The sequence below is a fragment of the Aptenodytes patagonicus genome, chromosome 1, assembly GCF_965638725.1.
Source record: "Aptenodytes patagonicus chromosome 1, bAptPat1.pri.cur, whole genome shotgun sequence".
NCBI classification, from domain to species: Eukaryota; Metazoa; Chordata; class Aves; order Sphenisciformes; family Spheniscidae; genus Aptenodytes; species Aptenodytes patagonicus.
Genome location: NC_134949.1, coordinates 83,414,878 through 83,434,654, shown reverse-complemented (window position 1 = coordinate 83,434,654; position 19,777 = coordinate 83,414,878). Strand labels below are relative to the sequence as shown.

General features: G+C 44.6%; 1 protein-coding gene across 1 annotated transcript in view; it reads right to left on the bottom strand.

Moving 5' to 3' along the window:
• The window catches only part of VWF (von Willebrand factor), a 147,965-nt gene that overhangs the window by 92,471 nt on the left and 35,717 nt on the right, over nucleotides 1-19,777 (bottom strand). Inside the window, exons 14-18 of the mRNA XM_076345119.1 lie at nucleotides 12,656-12,851; nucleotides 11,440-11,655; nucleotides 5,010-5,250; nucleotides 4,080-4,174; nucleotides 2,656-2,816 (exon numbers count right to left, since the gene is read on the bottom strand). Coding sequence (XP_076201234.1) covers nucleotides 2,656-2,816; nucleotides 4,080-4,174; nucleotides 5,010-5,250; nucleotides 11,440-11,655; nucleotides 12,656-12,851 — 909 coding nt within the window. The remainder of the gene's footprint in view (nucleotides 1-2,655; nucleotides 2,817-4,079; nucleotides 4,175-5,009; nucleotides 5,251-11,439; nucleotides 11,656-12,655; nucleotides 12,852-19,777) is intronic.

Here is a 19,777-nt window from a genome sequence, read left to right as displayed (position 1 = left end):
ATACTGGGAGCAGATTGCAGAATGCAGAAATAAGGAAAAAGCCTCCCCCAAACCATACTGGTTAGGTACCTATTGGTGACGAGGAGGAAACTGCTCTTTGATAACAAGCTGGCAGGTCCCGTGAAGCCACACACCAGGAGTCTAATGCATGGCAAAGGGCACCCACATAATGAAAGCACCAAGCTTGATCTTGCCTTTGCACAGCCATGCTTACAGCAAAATCGTCTATATACTGGCTTCTCCCATCGTGGCTTTGAGAAACGCAAATCTCGCAATTTTTATTCCCTGCCAGACAGGAAGCCAACGAGAATGAGCAATTAGAGACTGAGTTTACTGGAAGATTGAACCATACTGTCATCTAGCGGACAAAGAACTTATTTTATTAGTTTTTTAAAAAAATACTGGGCCCGATTCTTCTATCCAAAACCTGACAAACCATCTTGTTGAATTCAGGGGCAGGTTTCACATCACTGCAGAGTCAACTGGAGTTTCCAATTCCAAAATGCCAAAGACTGTTTCTCCCAAGAATTTTATGAAACAATTGTTTGAATGATAGTTCCAACCTACTGAAAAGGAATACGAAAGTCTATACTAAACGTGAAGGTTAATTACTAGGAAGTTGATTTTTGGGAGTTTTGGGGGGGATCCTCCCCTTCCCCCCCCTTCGCCCCCCCCGTTGAGCAATTATCATAATTTGTTTACCATTATTATCTCTGAAGTGTACTATTACCACATCCTGGAACTGAAACCAAATCTCAAACCCCTTCACCAAATCAGAGAGATCTGATTGTTAAGTACAGAGGAAGACCTATTCACAATGGTGCTCTTGGAACTTTACAAGTACACAAACTTTTTTAAGTTTACTTATCACACTACTATTCAGGAATGCTCTTCTCTAAAAGGAAAGACATTTAAAAACTGAAATGTGAAAGGAAGCAACACTTGTTTTAAAACTGTGGTGAAAATTTGTTCAATGTTGATATGAATGCCTTCAAGTTACGTTCTGTATTTTTCACTTTGGACCTACAACATACTTCACAAGCCTGAGATTTTGTTTACAGCTGACATTTTATTCTGCAGTAGCATCTATTTACATAAATGTGTGTTTATCAGCAAAATATGGTAGAAAAGTTCAAAAAAATACATTAATATTAATGCTAGAAATGACTGTGTTATGAGAATTCTATTTTTTTGTTGTTGTTTCTAGTAAGAAAACGGAAGGAATTTTGAGGGACAAAACACCTGTATTCATATAGATGCGGAAAAAACAACACACCTTTATAAAAATACATGGTTCCAGGGAAAGTTAATTGCTTTTTTAAGTGAAATTTAAACTAGTGGATGAAGCCAATTCACTAGAGCTGAAGCCTAAACACAAATATGCATCTCAACCCTAGAAGTACCAACCCACACCTTCATTTGCTAACAGTCAGTGTCCAGTGCATATTAATCTGAGTCTGCACCTTGAGCAGGTATAAAAGAGTGGGGGAAAAAAAAAAGTAATCATCTTTTGCATTTCTAGACTTCCTGGGTTGCAGCATTTGAAAACATCTTGCTTTACCATATGTCCCTCTGAGTCAGAAAACTGCACCAGCACGTCTCTAAGTACCACAGGTATCAAATAAAGTCTCACAGTTGTAGAGTATTTTATCCCTCAAACAAAATAAAGACACAACTTCTGCTCTTTTTTTCCAGCATCTACCAGGTATTTTCATCTGCATTTCACGCATTGAACATCACAAACTTCTTAATCCCAGCAGTTTTCCTGAACAGAGAACTCAAAAGTGCCATTTACTTAACTTCATAAAGAGTGTACCATGTGCTCCACCTCTATCCTATTCACATGATGCCTGGGACTATACCCCTACCCCTAGTGAGATCCTGTGCACAACTCTTCGCCTGCCCAGAGAGTGTTGTACAGCACTGAACTGATGCTTTTTTCTATTCCTCAGAGAATAACAGCAGCAATCTGCTGTCTATTCTATTCCATCTGCTTTTTATCATGGCTCCAAATTGACATTGAGTTCAGTCACTGGCTTGGCAAATAACCATTTGCTATTTGTTCTATTTAAAAATGACTGAACTAATAATTAAATTTGAGGGTTGCAGGGGAACATAACCCTGGACTGCAGAAAGCATCTTACCAGTGAAAAAAGCATGCTCAGCACACCATCTGCAACTCCAGGACACCCTCTGGCATCATCTTAGCAAGTTTCGTGTCCCACATTCCTTCTCATGGGGAACTCTTGGTTTGGTACCACACATGGGAAGGCAGCAGCAGAGATGGAGACTTGACGAGGAGGCAACTAGTATCAGCAGGAGGATTTGGCTGGATGTGGGGTGGGCATTTGAGGTATAGGTGCCTATATACTTCTGTCTCTCTGACTATGGAAGTTCAGCAAGACTGGGGAGGAGTTTGGGAGGAGAGTTGAAGGAAGACATAAATTGGTCTTAAAAAAAGGGGGGTTTGGCTGTTTGATTATCAATTATTATTACAAGCTAAACTTCATCTTCTATGCAGACATACTAATATACATATTTTAAACCAGCCACAATTTGGCAGATCCAAAACTTCACAACCATATATTTTGAAGCCACAAGAAGACTGCTGGTAGGAAAAAATGAAGGCAAGAAAACAAAGAGGAGCTTGTTTACCATCCCTTTTGGACAGAGGCATCCAGATATGCAGCCATGGCTGATGCACTCCAAGTCGTAATTCTGGCAAGTCTTGGCACACTCCAACCCTTCAGCTCTTGGGTTGTTTGCAGGACAGACAAATCTTTCCATGGAGGATCTGCATGTCAAGCTCCTTTTCACTTTAAAAAACAAATTTACAAAAATTGCAATTAGAACTCAAGTATTGTTACCACAGTATTTTTCTAACATTTTTATTAGAAAACTAATTTAGGATATAGAATGGAGCAATGCCATTATACCGCTATGCATGACATCATAAAGGTAACAGTCCCTACTTCCCATGAAGTGACCTCAGGCAGGCTGTCATGAAAGCATGTATTCTAATAGGGAAGCAAAAGAAGCTGCACAAGGATTCAATTCCAGATTGCACTAGGGCTACGAGCACACCTTAGTGTGAAACATATTTCAACCCGTAGGCAGTGTACACTAGCAATGTCAGCACAAAATCAATGTTCTGAGAGGCAACAGCACCGTATATTATTGTGTTTAGACTCACTTCCAAAGCGGAGTATAACTACACGGGTGACTGTTAATAACAATGCCCTTAGCTTAAACACAACATTTTCAAACTCTTTGAGAACTGAGGTTCTGATAGAAGATCTAGGTCATTATTTCAAGCGATGCTAGAAGTATGCCTCTCTGAGGTTTTGTAAGTCTTAACACACTAGTATCAGGAAAATTATGTCTTAATAACATTACAGCAAGAGTTTGGTGAGATATACACCTAGAAGGCTTCACCTGTAGGACAGTGGGGGCCAACTAGTGACACCATTACTGGTGGCCTACCAAGACCCCCTCTCCCATCACAATCCCGTAAGCGCCATCCATACATCAGTGGGGAACCTCAAAAAATCCCAGACCACTGATGTCCTATTTTCCAATGCAGTGCCTAGCTCTGCAAGGCAGTTGTCAGTCTCCAGGCGGTTTTACGGCGAGACGCCTGGTGGCTGGAGGGCACCCTCAGTGCCTGGCAGCACTCTAACCTTCAAGCCACAGAAAGCTTCACCTGCACCAGAAAGATCTTGCAACCTGCTAGTCAGAAGCAGGAGGTATAAAGCTGGCTAGTTACTGATGTCATGGAGCCTCAAAGAGCAACTGGGGGCCTCAGATCACTGTGAAGGGACCCCTTAACCTGCTCAACTAAAGAGAGACTGCAGTGGCTAACTATAATTTTGAGAGGTGGGACACAATGAGCCCTGCACCCTCCCACGCAAACATTTTGTTCCTATCCTGTAACAAAAAGAAGGTTAGAAAAAGACTCACAACATCACCAGCCACTGCAACCTCTGGTACTTCTTCCCTATTCTAGATTACTAAGAGACTGAAGAGGAAAAAAAGAAAAAAAAATCAGAAAAAAAATAATTTTTTTAAGGCATACTAACTTCTGGCAGATGGCCTCTCATCAGTGAAAACATCTGGCAGGAAGGCACCAGGAGCTCTGTTTGTACTGCAGTGCATCAAACCATTTTCACAATAGCTAAGAAAAACAAATAGAGCTTATATTTAACAAAGTGACATTTCGCTTTCACTCACACTGTTGTTTTGAGACAGGCCCGCAAGGAATTTCTCAGAGTACCAAAATTACACCTCTCATTGGGGCTGATCTGTTGCTCTCCATCCACTGTGCTTATCAACCTTAAAGGCAAACCTTCCTTAAGACAGTTGCAGTGATATACTAGCATGGTAACCCAGCTGTATGCTGGCCCTGTCCCACTGAATCCAATCCATCTGCACAGGCATAAAACTGGGCAAGATAATAGTCAGGTCTACTGTGGAGAGAAGTAAGGAACCACGTAGTGCCTGCAACTTATGACTTCTGTGGTAGAGGAGAAAGGAGAAGACACTGCTCCCAAAACTGGGCTTGCCAGGAGCCACCCAGCAATTACATTCCTACTCTCAGGGTACCACTACTCAATTTAACAATTAGAAATTTCTATACAAATAGAAATATTTGTATCTTTGATAGAGGTAATTAGGTTTTAATGTTTAAGAAATGTATCTCAGTACATTAAAGTGACATTTTAAAAGCCTACAAAGTACCTATTATCAGTAATTAAACTCCATTTCAAACTGGCAGGAACTGTTCATGGAACAGGGCTTAGTACTGTCTTCTAAGGTGGCATTTGAAATTATATGGATAGAGATGCAACAGCAAAACTCACCATTTGGTTTCTTGGAGGCAAAAGCTTGCCCTCTTTTAAACTAGTTTCAGTGGAGGTAAAGGAACTGAGGAACTGAACCAGTTAACCACTCGGGCTATCCAAAAATTTGAGTCACAGCGTGTGGGGATGAGTTATGAACATTGCACTTACCACATGGTGTAATGATCCGAAAAGACATCCTCTGGCTGGAAGATCTCACCGTCGTAGTAACAAGAGCAGTGGGACTTTGGCACGCACTGCTCATGCTCGTCCAGGTAGTGCCCAGGGGGACAGTAGCATCCTTCCACGCAGAGTTCATCACAGTCCTCATCTGGGTAGGATAGAGATCTGCAGGTCTGGTTGCATGGTGTCCCACACTGTTGGTACACTTGGCCTTCAGGACAGGTCATTGCTGTTGAATGATGTGCATATCAGATAGACTGGCATTTGGTCCAAAGCCAACTGAAGGAAAAGCTGCCTAAACCAGACTGGGAAGCTGGGGATTAAAATGTATTTACTCAATTTACTCATCGATGGAGGCCTGTATTACACTGTCTCTCCTTAACTCTGCAGCACCAGTGAAGCCTAGAGCACTGCTTATATATACACAAGCAAAACTTTACTATGTGCAGTTCCCAATAAATGTCGGGATTGGATTGCAATCCCTGTGGTGGAAATCCATCCACAAAATTTCATCCAGAAAAACACGGGCTCTGTCCAACCTCTGTTGTTACTTGGATCTACAAGTTAGGAGCATTACAAGTGTCATGTACACATTCACGCTTCTCTTCCTTTGCAACATGGTTAGGGACAATTTGGTCAAAATAAGTAGAAATGTAGGTTTCTGCCTTAATAAGCAGGTGCTGCAACAGTTTAAAGCCTCACATCCCAGAAGCTCTCAGTGATTTCTGTGGAAACAGGTGCAAATAATGAAGTCATTTAGTGATCGTGGAGCCAAACTTTGGGTACTAACGATTTATGATGATGAATTTATTTTTATGGAGACCTAATTACGGCCTTTGGAGCCATTTTGGCTTCTTTGTTTATAAAACTTCCACTTAGTTCTACAGCGCTGATTTTGAGGCAACCTCCTCTGCATACATCAGCATCAGCACTAGGTGGCAGCTATGACAACACATTTCAGAAGACAAGAAAAGTTAGTACTATCAAGGGCTTTTAACAGGCTTCCTGATAACCAGGATTTACGAAACCTGTCCTTTGTAGCAACCTTCCAAAGCAAATGGCCAGAGTTGTAAGGTAATGAGGTAGGATGTTCAGCTGAGTGAGGGAAGCAGCTGCAAATAAAAGTTGGCACATTTGTACTGTGCTAAAACGAAGATCAAGGGGTTACAGAGAAAGCTCTTCCTCTTGTCATCCCTACAGAATGATCCGATAATCCCTACCCTCTCTTCTGTGAGCACACACCCCTGGGAACTGTAGCAGCAATGGCAGTAAAAGAAAAACTATAGCAAGGCTACAGCCCTGCAGCCTCACCCAGCTGCTAGCAGGGCTGAACTAACACTGAGGCTAACAAAGCAAGACCTACATGCTAACCTTCACAAAATTCTTCTGAAATGAAGAATTACTTCTACTTACTAAAGAGAGGCATGGTTGCACCAACAGCTCCCCAACTTCTGTTGAGGCACCTGAAGTCCCATACGCGGGAGCGTAAGCCCCTAACTTGAGGATCCAGCTCAGAGGCATCTGAGGTGACTTGAAGCCTTCTTCAGAGCAAAGATCTCCCAAGTCTGTGAATTGTGCCCAAACTATTTAACGTACCTTTCACAACACAGCCCAAGAAATTTGTGTGTGCTCATCAACACAGTAGGCAGAGTAAATATGTCCCAACTCAGAAATAAATAGAAGATAGATTCACTCACAGTTACAGGAGTTTTTGGCAGCTATTCACAGAACACTGCTTCTAATTTACATAAACACGATCTCTGCAGTAAATCAAATACTGAACAGGCACAGCCCAGGGCTGAAGACCATTTTAAAAGTAACTTTATCACTAAAGGCATGTGCAAGCAGGACAACCGTGAAGCCTCAGCCAAAACTATGATTTGCTACACAGGAACCTCTGGAAACAAGGAACTGGTTTGGCAGATTTCAGGCGGGTACACCAGTTTACTAGAGTTTCAAGATTCAGAAAGGATAGGATAATTGAGCCCAACATCCTGCCCTACTTTCTAGTCAGTGGTAACACTCCCTGCCCACAGGGACAACTTTGCAGTGAATCCCTTTCTTAGCTAAAACTTTGCAACTCATTTTACCTGCCCATGCACTTCCCAAGATTTTAGAAACATCCCCCATTTTCCCAGTTATGCTACCCAATGCCATTTAACACTCAAAGTCCCAATACATTGCTCCATCACCTCCCAGCAACATCTGTTTTTAACAGCAAAAAGGCAAGACAACTGACCTGGGAGGGGACTGTTGTCTGTACACTTTGTAATACACAGTCACTAAAAAAAACCCAAAACATCCCGTTATTGCCAGGAAAATGAGAGGAAAAGGCGAGGTGCATCTAGTCTCTACGGATGACTGTTATAAAACCAAAACAGGTCAATGCTGTGCTCTGAAGCTCAGCCTGTCCCAGGGATAAGATGGGAAATAGTGAGAAAGCATTGGAAAAATGTGTATCCATCAGATAGTTCACCCAGCTTCTTGTGAGTGGGTTTTCAACCCAGAGTGAGAGAGGCATAAATCCTGACCAGTTTCTCGGGTAGTACAAGGTGAAAACGCAATCACACCTAGGTCAGAGGCTCTGGGTGAAGACGCACCCTGTCAGAACTAGATTTCACACAGCTGCTCCACCAGCACCGGCCGACATGCTGAGCCCCACCATGCGATATAGCCATCCTCAAGTGCTGCTCAGAGCCTGCGCTTCATTCCCTACTCCCCACTCCAGCATTCTTGGACTTATCCCATACAAATCCTCTCACAGAAGCCATGCAAAGACAATAAACTACCCTAGCACCACGACATCAAGGAAAATAGTGGGCTTATCAACAAGTCCTAAAAGCTGAAGAAAGATCTGGGGACCTATTGACTGATTCCCCTTTGCCACAAAACAATACATACATACACGAGACACAGAATCACAGAATCGTTTAGGTTGGAAAAGACCCTTAAGATCATCAAGTCCAACAGTTAACCTAATACTACCAAGTCCACCGCTAAACCATGTCCCTAAGCGCCATGTCTACACTGATACCTCCAGGGATGCTGACTCAACCACTTCCCTGGGCAGCCTGTTCCAGGGCTTGACAACCCTTTCGGTGAAGAAATTTTTCCTCACATCCAATCTAAACCTCCCCTGGCACAACTTGAGGCCATTTCCTCTCATCCTATCACTTGTTACTTGGGAGAAGAGACCGACACCCACCTTGCTACAACCTCCTTTCAGGTAGTTGTAGAGAGCAATAAGGTCTCCCCTCAGCCTCCTTTTCTCCAGGCTAAACAACCCCAGTTCCCTCAGCCACTCCTCAAAGGACTTGCCCTCTAGACCCTTCACCAGCTTCGTTGCCCTTCTCTGGACATGCTCCAGCACTTTGATGTCTTTCTTGTAGTGAGGGGCCCAAAAGTGAACACAGTATTCAAGGTGCGGCCTCACCAGTGCCGAGTACAGGGGGACCATCACTTCCCTACTCCTGCTGGCCACACTAGTTCTGATACAAGCCAGGATGCCATTGGCCTTCTTGGCCGCCTGGGCACACTGCCGGCTCATATTCAGCCAGCTGTCGACCAACACCTCCAGGTCCTTTTCTGCCAGGCAGCTTTCCAGCCACTCTTCCCCAAGCCTGTAGCGCTGCATGGGATTGTTGTGGCTGAAGTGCAGGACCCAGCACTTGGCCTTGTTGAATCTCATACAATTGGCCTCAGCCCATCGATCCAGCCTGTCCAGGTCCCTCTGTGGAGCCCTCCTACCCTCGAGCAGATCAACACTCCCACCCAACTTGGTGTCGTCTGCAAACTTAGTGAGGGTGCACTCGATCCCCTTGTCCAGATCATTGATAAAGATATTAAACAGAACTGGCCCCAATACTGAGCCCTGGGGAACACCACTTGTGACTGGCTGCCAACTGGATTTAACTCCATTCACCACAACTCTTTGGGCCTGGCTACCCAGCCAGTTTTTCACCCAGTTTTTTACATGCATGTGCATGAGAGAGACAGCCCTTCACAGTATGGCCTATCTGCTCCTTCCATGCAGCATGGATAGATTGGCTCTGTTGCTTATTCATGGTGGGCTGCAAGGGTATGAGTCAGCTCTTAAACAATCAAACTGCAACTAAAATAATTTCAAAGATGTGAGAGATGAATGCGCTTGTTAGCTTGACACGCAGCAGAAATGCTGTGCTACACTAATGACTTACCTCCCTGCCACTTATCCACTTCAAATCAAGCAAACCGGTTCTGTCAAGTCATTTCCCAAGAAACTGAATCTCTGTTGACCAAGGCAGGAGCAGAGCATATGTTCAGTGCACTGGGCCATCAGCACAAATTACACAACCTGCACATTCACGTCTCAAGCCCATTAGAAGAGGAATTGTTCTCCTTCATGTGACAGGAGATGTCTGGGGCATCAGGATTATTTAATGGGGGCTGATGGATCTGCAATCAGGGAAATCGTCACTTTATGAGAGCATAAAGTGCTCTGTAATGCACAGAGAGGAGGAAGCAGCTCTGCACTATTAAAGATTAATTGTGAAAATTGCTTGTTCAATTACAGAAAGAACGATGGTGCATTATCGCTGTTCTTTCTTTCAGCCTCCAGACCTGCACATTTTTAAAAGGATTTTTATTACATTACTGTTCCACTATCTGAACATTTACATAAATTAGGTAAAATATTATGAAACCATGCAGCAGTTTAACATAAACTGGTTTTGTTCTCATTTGCAGTAAATACTCTCCAGCCTGCAGAAGCTGTAGTCACTGACCTTACAGGTACAGACCCTACCAGGTGGAAGGCCAGTGACCTCTCTTTCTCTCTCTCCTCCCGTTTCTACGCACTCAGTTTATAAAAGTTTTTCACACTCTCTATTTGGGAAGAAGCAGCAGAAGAGATGTGGAAGGCTGCCATCCACCACCTCTCTGGGCAACCTCTTCCAGTGTTTCACCACCCTCAGCGTAAAAAATTTCTTCCTTCTATCTAGTCGAAATCTACCCCCCTTTAGTTTAAAGCCATTCCTCCTTGTCCTGTTGCAACAGGCCCTGCTAAAAAGTTTGCCGCCATCTTTTTAATAAGCCCCCTTTTAAGTACTGATAGGCTACAATAAGGTCTCCCCGAAGCCTTCTCTTCTCTAGGCTGAACAACCCCAACTCTCTCAGCCTCTCTTCACAGGAGAGGTGTTCCATCCCCCTGATCATTTTCATGGCCCTCCTCTGGACCCGCTCCAACAGGTCCGTGTCTTTCTTATGCTGAGGGCTCCAGAGCTGGACGCAGTACTCCAGGTGGGGTCTTACCAGAGCAGAGGAGAGGGGCAGAATCACCTCCCTTGACCAGCTGGCCACGCTTCTTTTGATGCAGCCCAGGATACGATTGGCCTTCTGGGCTGCGAGTGCACATTGCTGGCTCATGTCCAGCTTTTCATCCACCAGTACCCCCAAGTCCTTCTCAGCAGGGCTGCTCTCAGTCCCTTCATCCCCCAGCCTGTACTGATACTGGGGGTTGCCCTGACCCAGGTGTAGGACCCTGCGCTTGGCCTTGTTAAACCTCATGAGGTTCACACAGGCCCACTTCTCCAGCTTGTCCAGGTCCCTCTGGATGGCATCCCATCCCTCTGGCATGTCGACCGCACCACTCAGCTTGGTGTCACCTGCAAACTTGCTGAGGGTGCACTCAATCCCACTATGTCATTGATTAAGATATTAAACAGTACCGGTCCCAGTATCTAACATCGATCTCAGACATCTGCACTGACAGGGTGATAGTCAAACTACTAAGAGAGATGCCAGAGAGGTTGTAGGATCTCCATCCTTGGAGATATTCAAAACTTGTCCAGACAAGACCCCAGGCAATCTGCTGTAAGTTAGCCCTGCTGTGAGCAGGGGTTGTACCAGAAGACTGCCAGAGGTCCCTTTTGATATAAGTTTGTCTATACTTGTATGATTCTGTTCTATGATACCACTTGACCGAGTACCTGCCTTTGTGCTTCCTCCATACCCTCAACTTCAGCTAAAGTCAGGAGTCACTGATGAGGTTAGGAGCTGGAAAGTGTGGGCCTCGAAAGAAGGAGGTACCAAAAAAGCAATTCATACATTACTACAAATCACTTGGAGATTCCTACCCTGGGATATTCAGGAAGTTTCCAGGTGAGTAGCTGAAACAAATACACCTGCAAATGGAAAGCCAGTCAAAAGCTCTGCTGAGGTATGTCAGATGACTGCTTCTCTCCCCCAGTGCTGAGCAGTCTCTGTGAACAGTTTTTGCATCCTTGTTAGAGTGGAGGAAAGATACACTCTCTCATCATTTGCCGTAAGAAATATTTGGCACCTTGCAGAAATCATCTCATTCTAGATTTCTCATCTGACATTGCCAAGAAATTCCTTTGAGATGAGGAAAACAAGCGGGTTTTAGGAGCATTTCACTTACGGCAGAAGTCAGGTTCTCTCCACTGGACCAGGATGCTCTTCCTAGCACAGGCTGCTGCATAATTAGCAATAGCAGAGCACAGACAATCCTTGCCATTGGAGCAGGAGCAAACATCAAAGCGGCAGTTCTTCACATAGGGAGTGGGACTGACTTCATGGTGACAGGGTTCAAATGCAGAAGACATCAGAATTGAGCAGGAGTCCTCAGCGTATTTAGCTAAAAAGAGAAAAATTACATGCTTACACTGAATCAATCAGTGGCTTTCAAGAAAAGCTAGAAGAGCCACAGTAAGCATTTTCTTTTTCTGTTGTAAAAAAAAAAAAAAAAAAAAAAAAGAAATGCACAGAAGAATAAAATAGGATCAAGTAAGCATAGATAGCATCATAGTTCATAGGTCATGAGCTCCACTAAAAGAATAATGTTTCACTAGTAAAAGAAATCAAGGAAAAGCAATGCTTTTATATCCTGTTACCACTATTTCTGGTGCTGTACTTCCTTTTACAGGGCCTCTGCTTTCTGCTGCTTTTTATATTTGCAAAATTAAACCTTCTAGGCTGCACTACACTCACAAATCTACAATGCCTGCTCTGACCTACGGCCATAAAATTTTCTGTGTGCTTGCTCCCCCCAGAAATCAGAGCTTGCTGTAACACCTGGGACAAGAAAATTGCTCTGATAATATCTCCCCGTGTCCAACCAGGACAGCCAAGAAGTATGGAGGGAAAGAGGAAGGCTGCCTGTTGAGATGCAGTAAAAGAAGGGAGACAAGGGATCAGGAAAAGTGTATAAGGCGTAAGGACAGAGGGGTGAAGAAGACGGGTGTTTTGTCCACCCAGAGGATAAACATAGTATTGCTATCACTTGTAAGAGTAGTTTCAGCGGCACAAGTTTGTGCTGTGGCTGTGATGGTCTAACTCTGACTGTGGTCCAAACTGAACAGCAGCATGATCCCACATTACTGATTTTTGTTTTCAATTTTCATAAAACATTACCTTTTCCTTAGGAAGCCTGCATCAATCAGAGTGCCTCTGTTTGTTTGGGGTTTTGTTGTTTTCTTTTTTTAAACAGAGATTACAGCCACCCCGCTGGTAATGTAAGCAACACTAGCTTCTTCTCTTTGTCTTATTTTTATTGTATTTATCTTTAATTTTTGTTGTTATGTAAAATGGAAGATCACAGTTTGCTGCACACGTTAATTTTGGATGGAGTTCAGTACCTAAGCGAGGATTGAGATTGCAGGGGTCACTGTCTTGTTTTGACAAGTCTTGGCAATCTGCGTTGAGCTTCCAGGAGTTTCCAAAATCTTCCAGAAGAGCTTCCACCATGCCAGAAGGTGTAAGAAAATCATCCCCTTGGTTACCATTGTAATTCCCACATAGCCCACACATCCTTTCGGAATACACTGGAGACAGCTAAGGAACACAACAGTAGCCTGGTCATCCTTCAGAATAGGTCACTACTGTATAGCAAGATTTTCTAAAGAATGAACCATGCACAATTTAACAATCAAGGAAATTCTCAAATACACATTAAAATACTATAGACACAATTTCATTGTACTACATTTTCAAACTTCTAACAAAAATGCTATTATTAGTAGCAGCAGGACAATTTTTGCACGGTGCAGTGATCATTTCAGATGGTAACTGAAGGTGACTAGAAGAAAAATGGCTTACTTTTGTGCTTTGATCAGCACTCCAGTTTAGTCTTCCCCTATTTTGCCCCTTCATTCATATAAATGAACAGGGCAACAGTGGGAGTTGCATTTTTTAATACAGTGAGATGATTATATTTTGAATGGTAATTTGGGAGAAGATACAGCACCTGAACCATTTCACATTTTAAAAGAAAATTTGAAGACAAAGAAATTTAAACAGATTGTTTTGTCACAAAACAGAGACAATGTTGGACGAGTTGATTCCCACAACATTAAGGAACATTAATAAAATAAGGAAGAGACTACTACCCCTAAAGGTACATTACCTCACATTAAAGCTTCCTCCTGCCTAGAGAAACTTATGATGCACTAAAAGCAGCATTGCAAACAACCCACATAGCAGATGTACTTTTCACCCTGCCTTATTCTTACTGCAAATCAAGGGACATCTGAAACAGGACGCTAAACTTAGAGGTAACCAGGGAAAATCTAAGCAACATCTGCAACACAAAGGTGCCAATATCTTTTATTCTAGTAGGAACTGTCAGTTTCTATTACAAGTAAAGATCTGGTACATCATAATTACTACCAACTGTCCTCAAGAGCTGACTCAGTGCTTTAATGCTACAGCTGCTCTCTGTATGCGTTTAATAGAGTGCTACTTTAGTCAGGTTGGCAAGAGTAACCAGTGAAACAGAACCAAAAAAGCTAGAAAAACACATTTTTGAAGAAAATTGGTTATCTGTATAATTAAAAACAAAAACATTCTCTAAAATATAATCTAATACTACCCTCCCTTTGAACACAGTGGTCAGAGAGAAAATATGGAGCATCAAAAGGAACAACCATGAATTATTAGAGGATACCTATCCTTATTACTCTGATGGCCAAGGAAGCTACTTTTTAACATACTCTGCAGATGGACAACGACTAATAAAAATCCAAATTCTGACGTATTTTTGAGTGGAAGCTCGAATCACAAATATCAAGTGGTCACAGAAAGCGGAGCCTTCTTCAGGAACACAGAAAGAATTTTTACCAGAAGTCTGGCCAAGGTAATCATAGAATGATAGAATCGTTTAGGTTGGAAAAGACCCTTAAGATCATCAAGTCCAACAGTTAACCTAATACTACCAAGTCCACCGCTAAACCATGTCCCTAAGCGCCATGTCTACACTGATACCTCCAGGGATGCTGACTCAACCACTTCCCTGGGCAGCCTGTTCCAATGTTTCACCACTCTTTCAGTAAAGAAATTTTTCCTCACATCCAATCTAAACCTCCCCTGGCGCAACTTGAGGCCATTTCCTCTCGTCCTATCACTTGTTACTTGGGAGAAGAGACCGACACCCACCTCGCTACAACCTCCTTTCAGGTAGTTGTAGAGAGCGATGAGGTCTCCCCTCAGCCTCCTTTTCTCCAGGCTAAACAAACCCAGTTCCCTCAGCCACTCCTCAAAGGACTTGCCCTCTAGACCCTTCACCAGCTTCGTTTCCCTTCTCTGGACACGCTCCAGCACTTCGATGTCTTTCTTGTAGTGAGGGGCCCAAAAGTGAACACAGTATTCAAGGTGCGGCCTCACCAGTGCCGAGTACAGGGGCACGATCACTTCCCTACTCCTGCTGGCCACACTAGTTCTGATACAGGCCAGGATGCCATTGGCCTTCTTGGCTGCCTGGGCATACTGCCGGCTCATATTCAGCCAGCTGTCGACCAACACCTCCAGGTCCTTTTCTGCCAGGCAGCTTTCCAGCCACTCTTCCCCAAGCCTGTAGCGTTGCGTGGGGTTGTTGTGGCTGAAGTGCAGGACCCAGCACTTGGCCTTGTTGAACCTCATACAATTGGCCTCAGCCCATCAATCCAGCCTGTCCAGGTCCCTCTGTGGAGCCTTCCTACCCTCGAGCAGATCAACACTCCCACCCAACTTGGTGTCATCTGCAAACTTAGTGAGGGTGCACTCGATCCCCTCGTTCAGATCATTGATAAAGATATTAAACAGAACTGGCCCCAATACTGAGCCCTGGGGAACATCAGTTGTGACCAGCCGCCAACTGGATTTAACTCCATTCACCACAACTCTCTGGGCCTGGCCGTCCAGCCAGTTTTTTTACCCAGTGAAGAGTATGACTGTCCAAGCCATGAGCAGCCAGTTTCTCCAGTAGAATGCTGTGGGAAATGGTGTCAAAGGCTTTACTAAAGTCTAGGTAGACAACATCCACAGCCTTTCCCTCATCCACTAAGCGGGTCACCTTGTCATAGAAGATCAGGTTAGTCAAACAGGACCTGCCTTTCATAAACCCATGCTGACTGGGCCTGATCACCTCATTGTGTTGTACATGCCACATGATGGCACTCAAGATGATCTGCTCCATAACCTTCCCCAGCACCGAGGTCAGACTGACAGGCCTGTAGTTCCCCGGATCCTCCTTCCGGCCCTTCTCGTAGCTAGGCATCACATTTGCTAACTTCCAGTCAACTGGGACCTCCCCGGTTAGCCAGGACTGCTGATAAATGATGGAAAGTGGCTTGGCGAGCACTTCCGCCAGCTCCCTCAGTACCCTCAGGTGGATCCCATCCGGCCCCATAGACTTGTGTGTGTCTAAGTGGTGTAGGAGGTTGCTAACCATTTCCCTTTGGATTATGGGGACTTCATTCTGCTCCCTGTCTTCCAGCTCAGGGGGCTGGGTACCCAGAGAACAACTGGTCTTACTATTAAAGACTGAGGCAAACAAGGCACTAAGTACCTCAGCCTTTTCCTCATCCTTTGTCACTATGTCTCCCCCCACATCCAATAAAGGATGGAGATTCTCCTTAGCCCTCCTTTTGTTGCTAATGTATTTATAGAAATACTTTTTCTTGTCTTTTACGGCAGTAGCCAGATTAAGTTCTAGTTGGGCTTTGGCCCTTCTAATTTTCTCCCTGCATAACCTCACATCATCTTTGTAGTCCTCCTGAGTTGCCTGACCCTTCTTCCAAAGGTCATAAACTCTCTTTTTTTTTCCTGTGTTCCAGCCAAAGCCCTCTGTTCAGCCAGGCCAGTCTTCTTGCCCACCAACTCGTCTTTCAGCACACCAGGATGGCCTGCTCCTGCACCTTTAAGATTTCCTTCTTGAAGAATGTCCAGCCTTCCTGGACTCCTTTGCCTTTCAGGACTGCCTCCCGAGGGACTCTGTCAACCAGCCTCCTAAACAGGCTGAAGTCTGCCCTCTGGAAGTCCAAGGTAGCAGTCCTGCTGATCCCCTCCTTACTTCTCCAAGAATCCAAAACTATCATTTTGTGATCGCTATGCCCAAGACAGCCTCCAACCATCACATCACCCACAAGTCCTTCTCTGTTCACAAACAACAGGTCCAGTGGGGCGCCTTCCCTAGTTGGCTCCCTCACCAGCTGTGTCAGGAAGTTATCTTCTACACACTCCAGGGACCTCCTAGACTGTTTCCTCTCTGCTGTATTGTATTTCCAGCAGACATCTGGTAAGTTGAAGTCCCCCATGAGAACAAGGGCTAGCCATTGTGAGACTTCTCCCAGCTGCTTATAGAATATTTCGTCTGCCTCTTCATCCTGGTTGCGTGGTCTATAAGAGACTCCCACCATGATATCTGCCTTGTTGGCCTTTCCCCTTGATTCTTACCCATAAACACTCAACCCTTTCATCAGCATCATCAAGCTCTAGACAGTCAAAACACTCCATAACATACAGGGCTACCCCACCGCCTCTCCTTCCTTGCCTATCCCTTCTGAAGAGTTTATAGCCATCCATTGCAGCACTCCAGTTGTGCGAGTCATCCCACCACGTTTCTGTGATGGCAACTGTATCATAGTTTTCCTGCTGCACAATGGCTTCCAGCTCCTCCTGTTTGTTGCCCATGCTGCGTGCATTGGCGTAGATGCACTTCAGTTGGGCTATTGATCCCGCCACTTTTTTGGGGGGAGAAACCCTAATTCCTATGTAACCATTCTCAGGCACTTCCATGGTTTCTAACACATCCCTAACCCTTGCATCTTTGCTGCCACGTTGATCTCCATCCCCTACCTCCACTGAGACAGCAGACCAGAGGACCTCGCTAGCACACTGTCCCTCAAACATTGGTGTGCCACCCCCAGGCTTATCTCTAGTGAGCCTGGCTTTATCCCTTCCCCCCTTCAAATCCAGTTTAAAGCTCTTTCAATGAGCCCTACTAACTCCTGTGCAAAGATCCTTTTCCCCCTTTGAGACAGGTGTACCCTGTCTGTAACCAGCAGGTCTGGTGTCATGTAGACTGACCCATGATCAAAAAACCCAAAATTCTTCCAGTGACACCAGGCTTGGAGCCAGGTATCGATCTGCTGGCTTTTCCTGTTTCTTCCCTCATCACTCCCTGCAACTGGAAGGATCCTGATCCCTTAACCAGTCGTCCCAAGGCCCTGAAGTCTCTCTTGATTGCCCTCGGACTTCTTGTTGCAACTTCATCACTATCTACCTGAAAAATCAATAATGGATAATAATCTGAGGGCCGTAGCAGGGTAGGAAGCTTTCTCTTCACATCTTTAACCTGGGCCCCAGGGAAGCAGCAGACTTCCCCAAGAAGTGGGTCCGGTCTGCATATTGGGCCTTCTGTTCCCTTCAGAAGGGAGTCTACTGTGACAATGACCCGTCTTTTTGTCTTCATGGAAGCAGTTTTGACGCAGGGCGTAGGCTGACTTAAACCTTGGTGACACCTCCAAGCTAGATGAACCATTGTCCTCGTTTTTGTTTGGTTCCACTTGCAGAGCCTCGTACCTATTATGCAAGGGCACCCGGGAAGGTGGAGTAGTCATGGAGGAGACACACCTGCTGCATCAGGCAGGAACTTGTCACCATTGCCCCCTATCCCTCAAGTCACTGTGTTTTGGTGGACAAAGTGACACACGTCCTGTCTGCCTGTTGGGCCTGTCTCACGGAAGGTAGAGTGCGATTCCAGTAGTCTCTCTCTCTCTTGCTCTCCCTGATACACCTCAACCTACTCTACTCCTTCCAGAGCTCTGTCACTAGGCAGAGGAGTTCCTCTACCTGGGTGCACCTCCCACAGGTGTGGAAGTGTATCACTTCGCCCAATTGTCAGAAATACTTGGCAACAGGTCAGTCTACAAATCCAGCATAAATTAACTCTCCAAAAGCAATTAAAAAGATGCTTTAGATACCCAGCGAGGGAAGGAGCTCAGAGCAGAACTGAATTAATGCAGATGATTGGAGAAACTTTCACCGCTTTTATGGGTAGAGGATCTGGAGCAGAAAATTAGATTTGTTTTAACTGTAAGAAAGAATTTGCCAAGCTATACGGGTCTCTGACCAGGCAGAAAAATACTTTGAATACTGAGGAAAGCCTTCTTCTAAGATGTGCCAAGGGACTGAATTTAATTATTCTCAGCCCAAAAACAACTTCTAGGACCCTTGGAGCACAGAGATACAGGCTAGATCGAAACAACAAAACCATGGACGCTTTCTAAAGTTATTCTCAACCTTTCTTCTCTGTTGTCTTTTCAACTCTCATACTCATTTCTGAACTAGTTTTCATGAACCCTTACACTCTGCCAGATGTGACATTTAAGCCAGATTTTGGGGCAGGCGAGGAGAAGGCAGCACTCATTGCTTGGTAGAAACAGTAACCCCAGGAAAACCGGCTCTCTTGGCAAAACTCTTCTCGGTGAGCAAACCCACCCCACACGGGGCCCAGCTGCAGAGCCCCTGTACAAGTGGGGCTCAAAGGCAGCAGGGCTGTGGTTAAGCATCTATCCATGCAAACACAGCCGGAGCACGCAGGTCCACAGCCGCCCAGCATCACGCAGGAGCACATCACCCTGACTTAGCACCCATAGCCTGCATGTCATCACACCACAAAGCAATGCTACAGGCAGACTTACGCCCCTGAGGGAGTGAATATACCCTCAGGGACAACACTCGCAGTCCCTGAGACCCACCGATCAAATGAAAACAGCATCTTGTACAACCAAAGAGGGCAATAGATAACTTAGCTGGAAAAGCTGTGAAGGTTTACCAGCTATCAGGAGACTATTCCACAGCAAATAATTTTCTCCCCTTCCCTCACAGGCTTTTCTGTGCTGCAACTCATTCTGAAGCTTACAACGCACGCACACAAAAAAAGTGGTTTATGTAAAGCTTTCTGTTGTTGCTTCTAGACTGCTTACCTTACAGCTCATTTCCTTTAAACCTGGTTTGGCTATTTCTACACTCTGCTGCAGTTTGCAGCACAGACAAACCCTAATTGTTAATCAAGGGTGACTTTAAACATTCCTCATTGTAGAAGGAGCATGCAACATATCTTCTATGAGGTAATTGATTTTTCCTGGAAATTATGAGTGACTGTGTCCCTGGAGCCATATTCTTCCCTTATTTTAAGTCATACGAATCCATTGCTATAGACAGGACAGTCAAAGCAAATGAAAGCAAAAATCCAGTTTGGAGGGTATCTGCTGAACAAAACACAAAACTATTTGTGGTTAATAAAGGCTGTCATTGCACAAAAAAAGAGAGGGAAAAAAGCTACCAAGCTGCTGTAGGATGAAAATGTTTGTTTCTGGAATACAAAAGGACCTGTATATCGCTCCGGGGGTAGCAAAAGAGAATGGAATTTCTAACATGCAACACAAAGCAACTTCTCACTTCAGACAAGAAAATCTTTGTACATGTTTGGGTGGGATGAA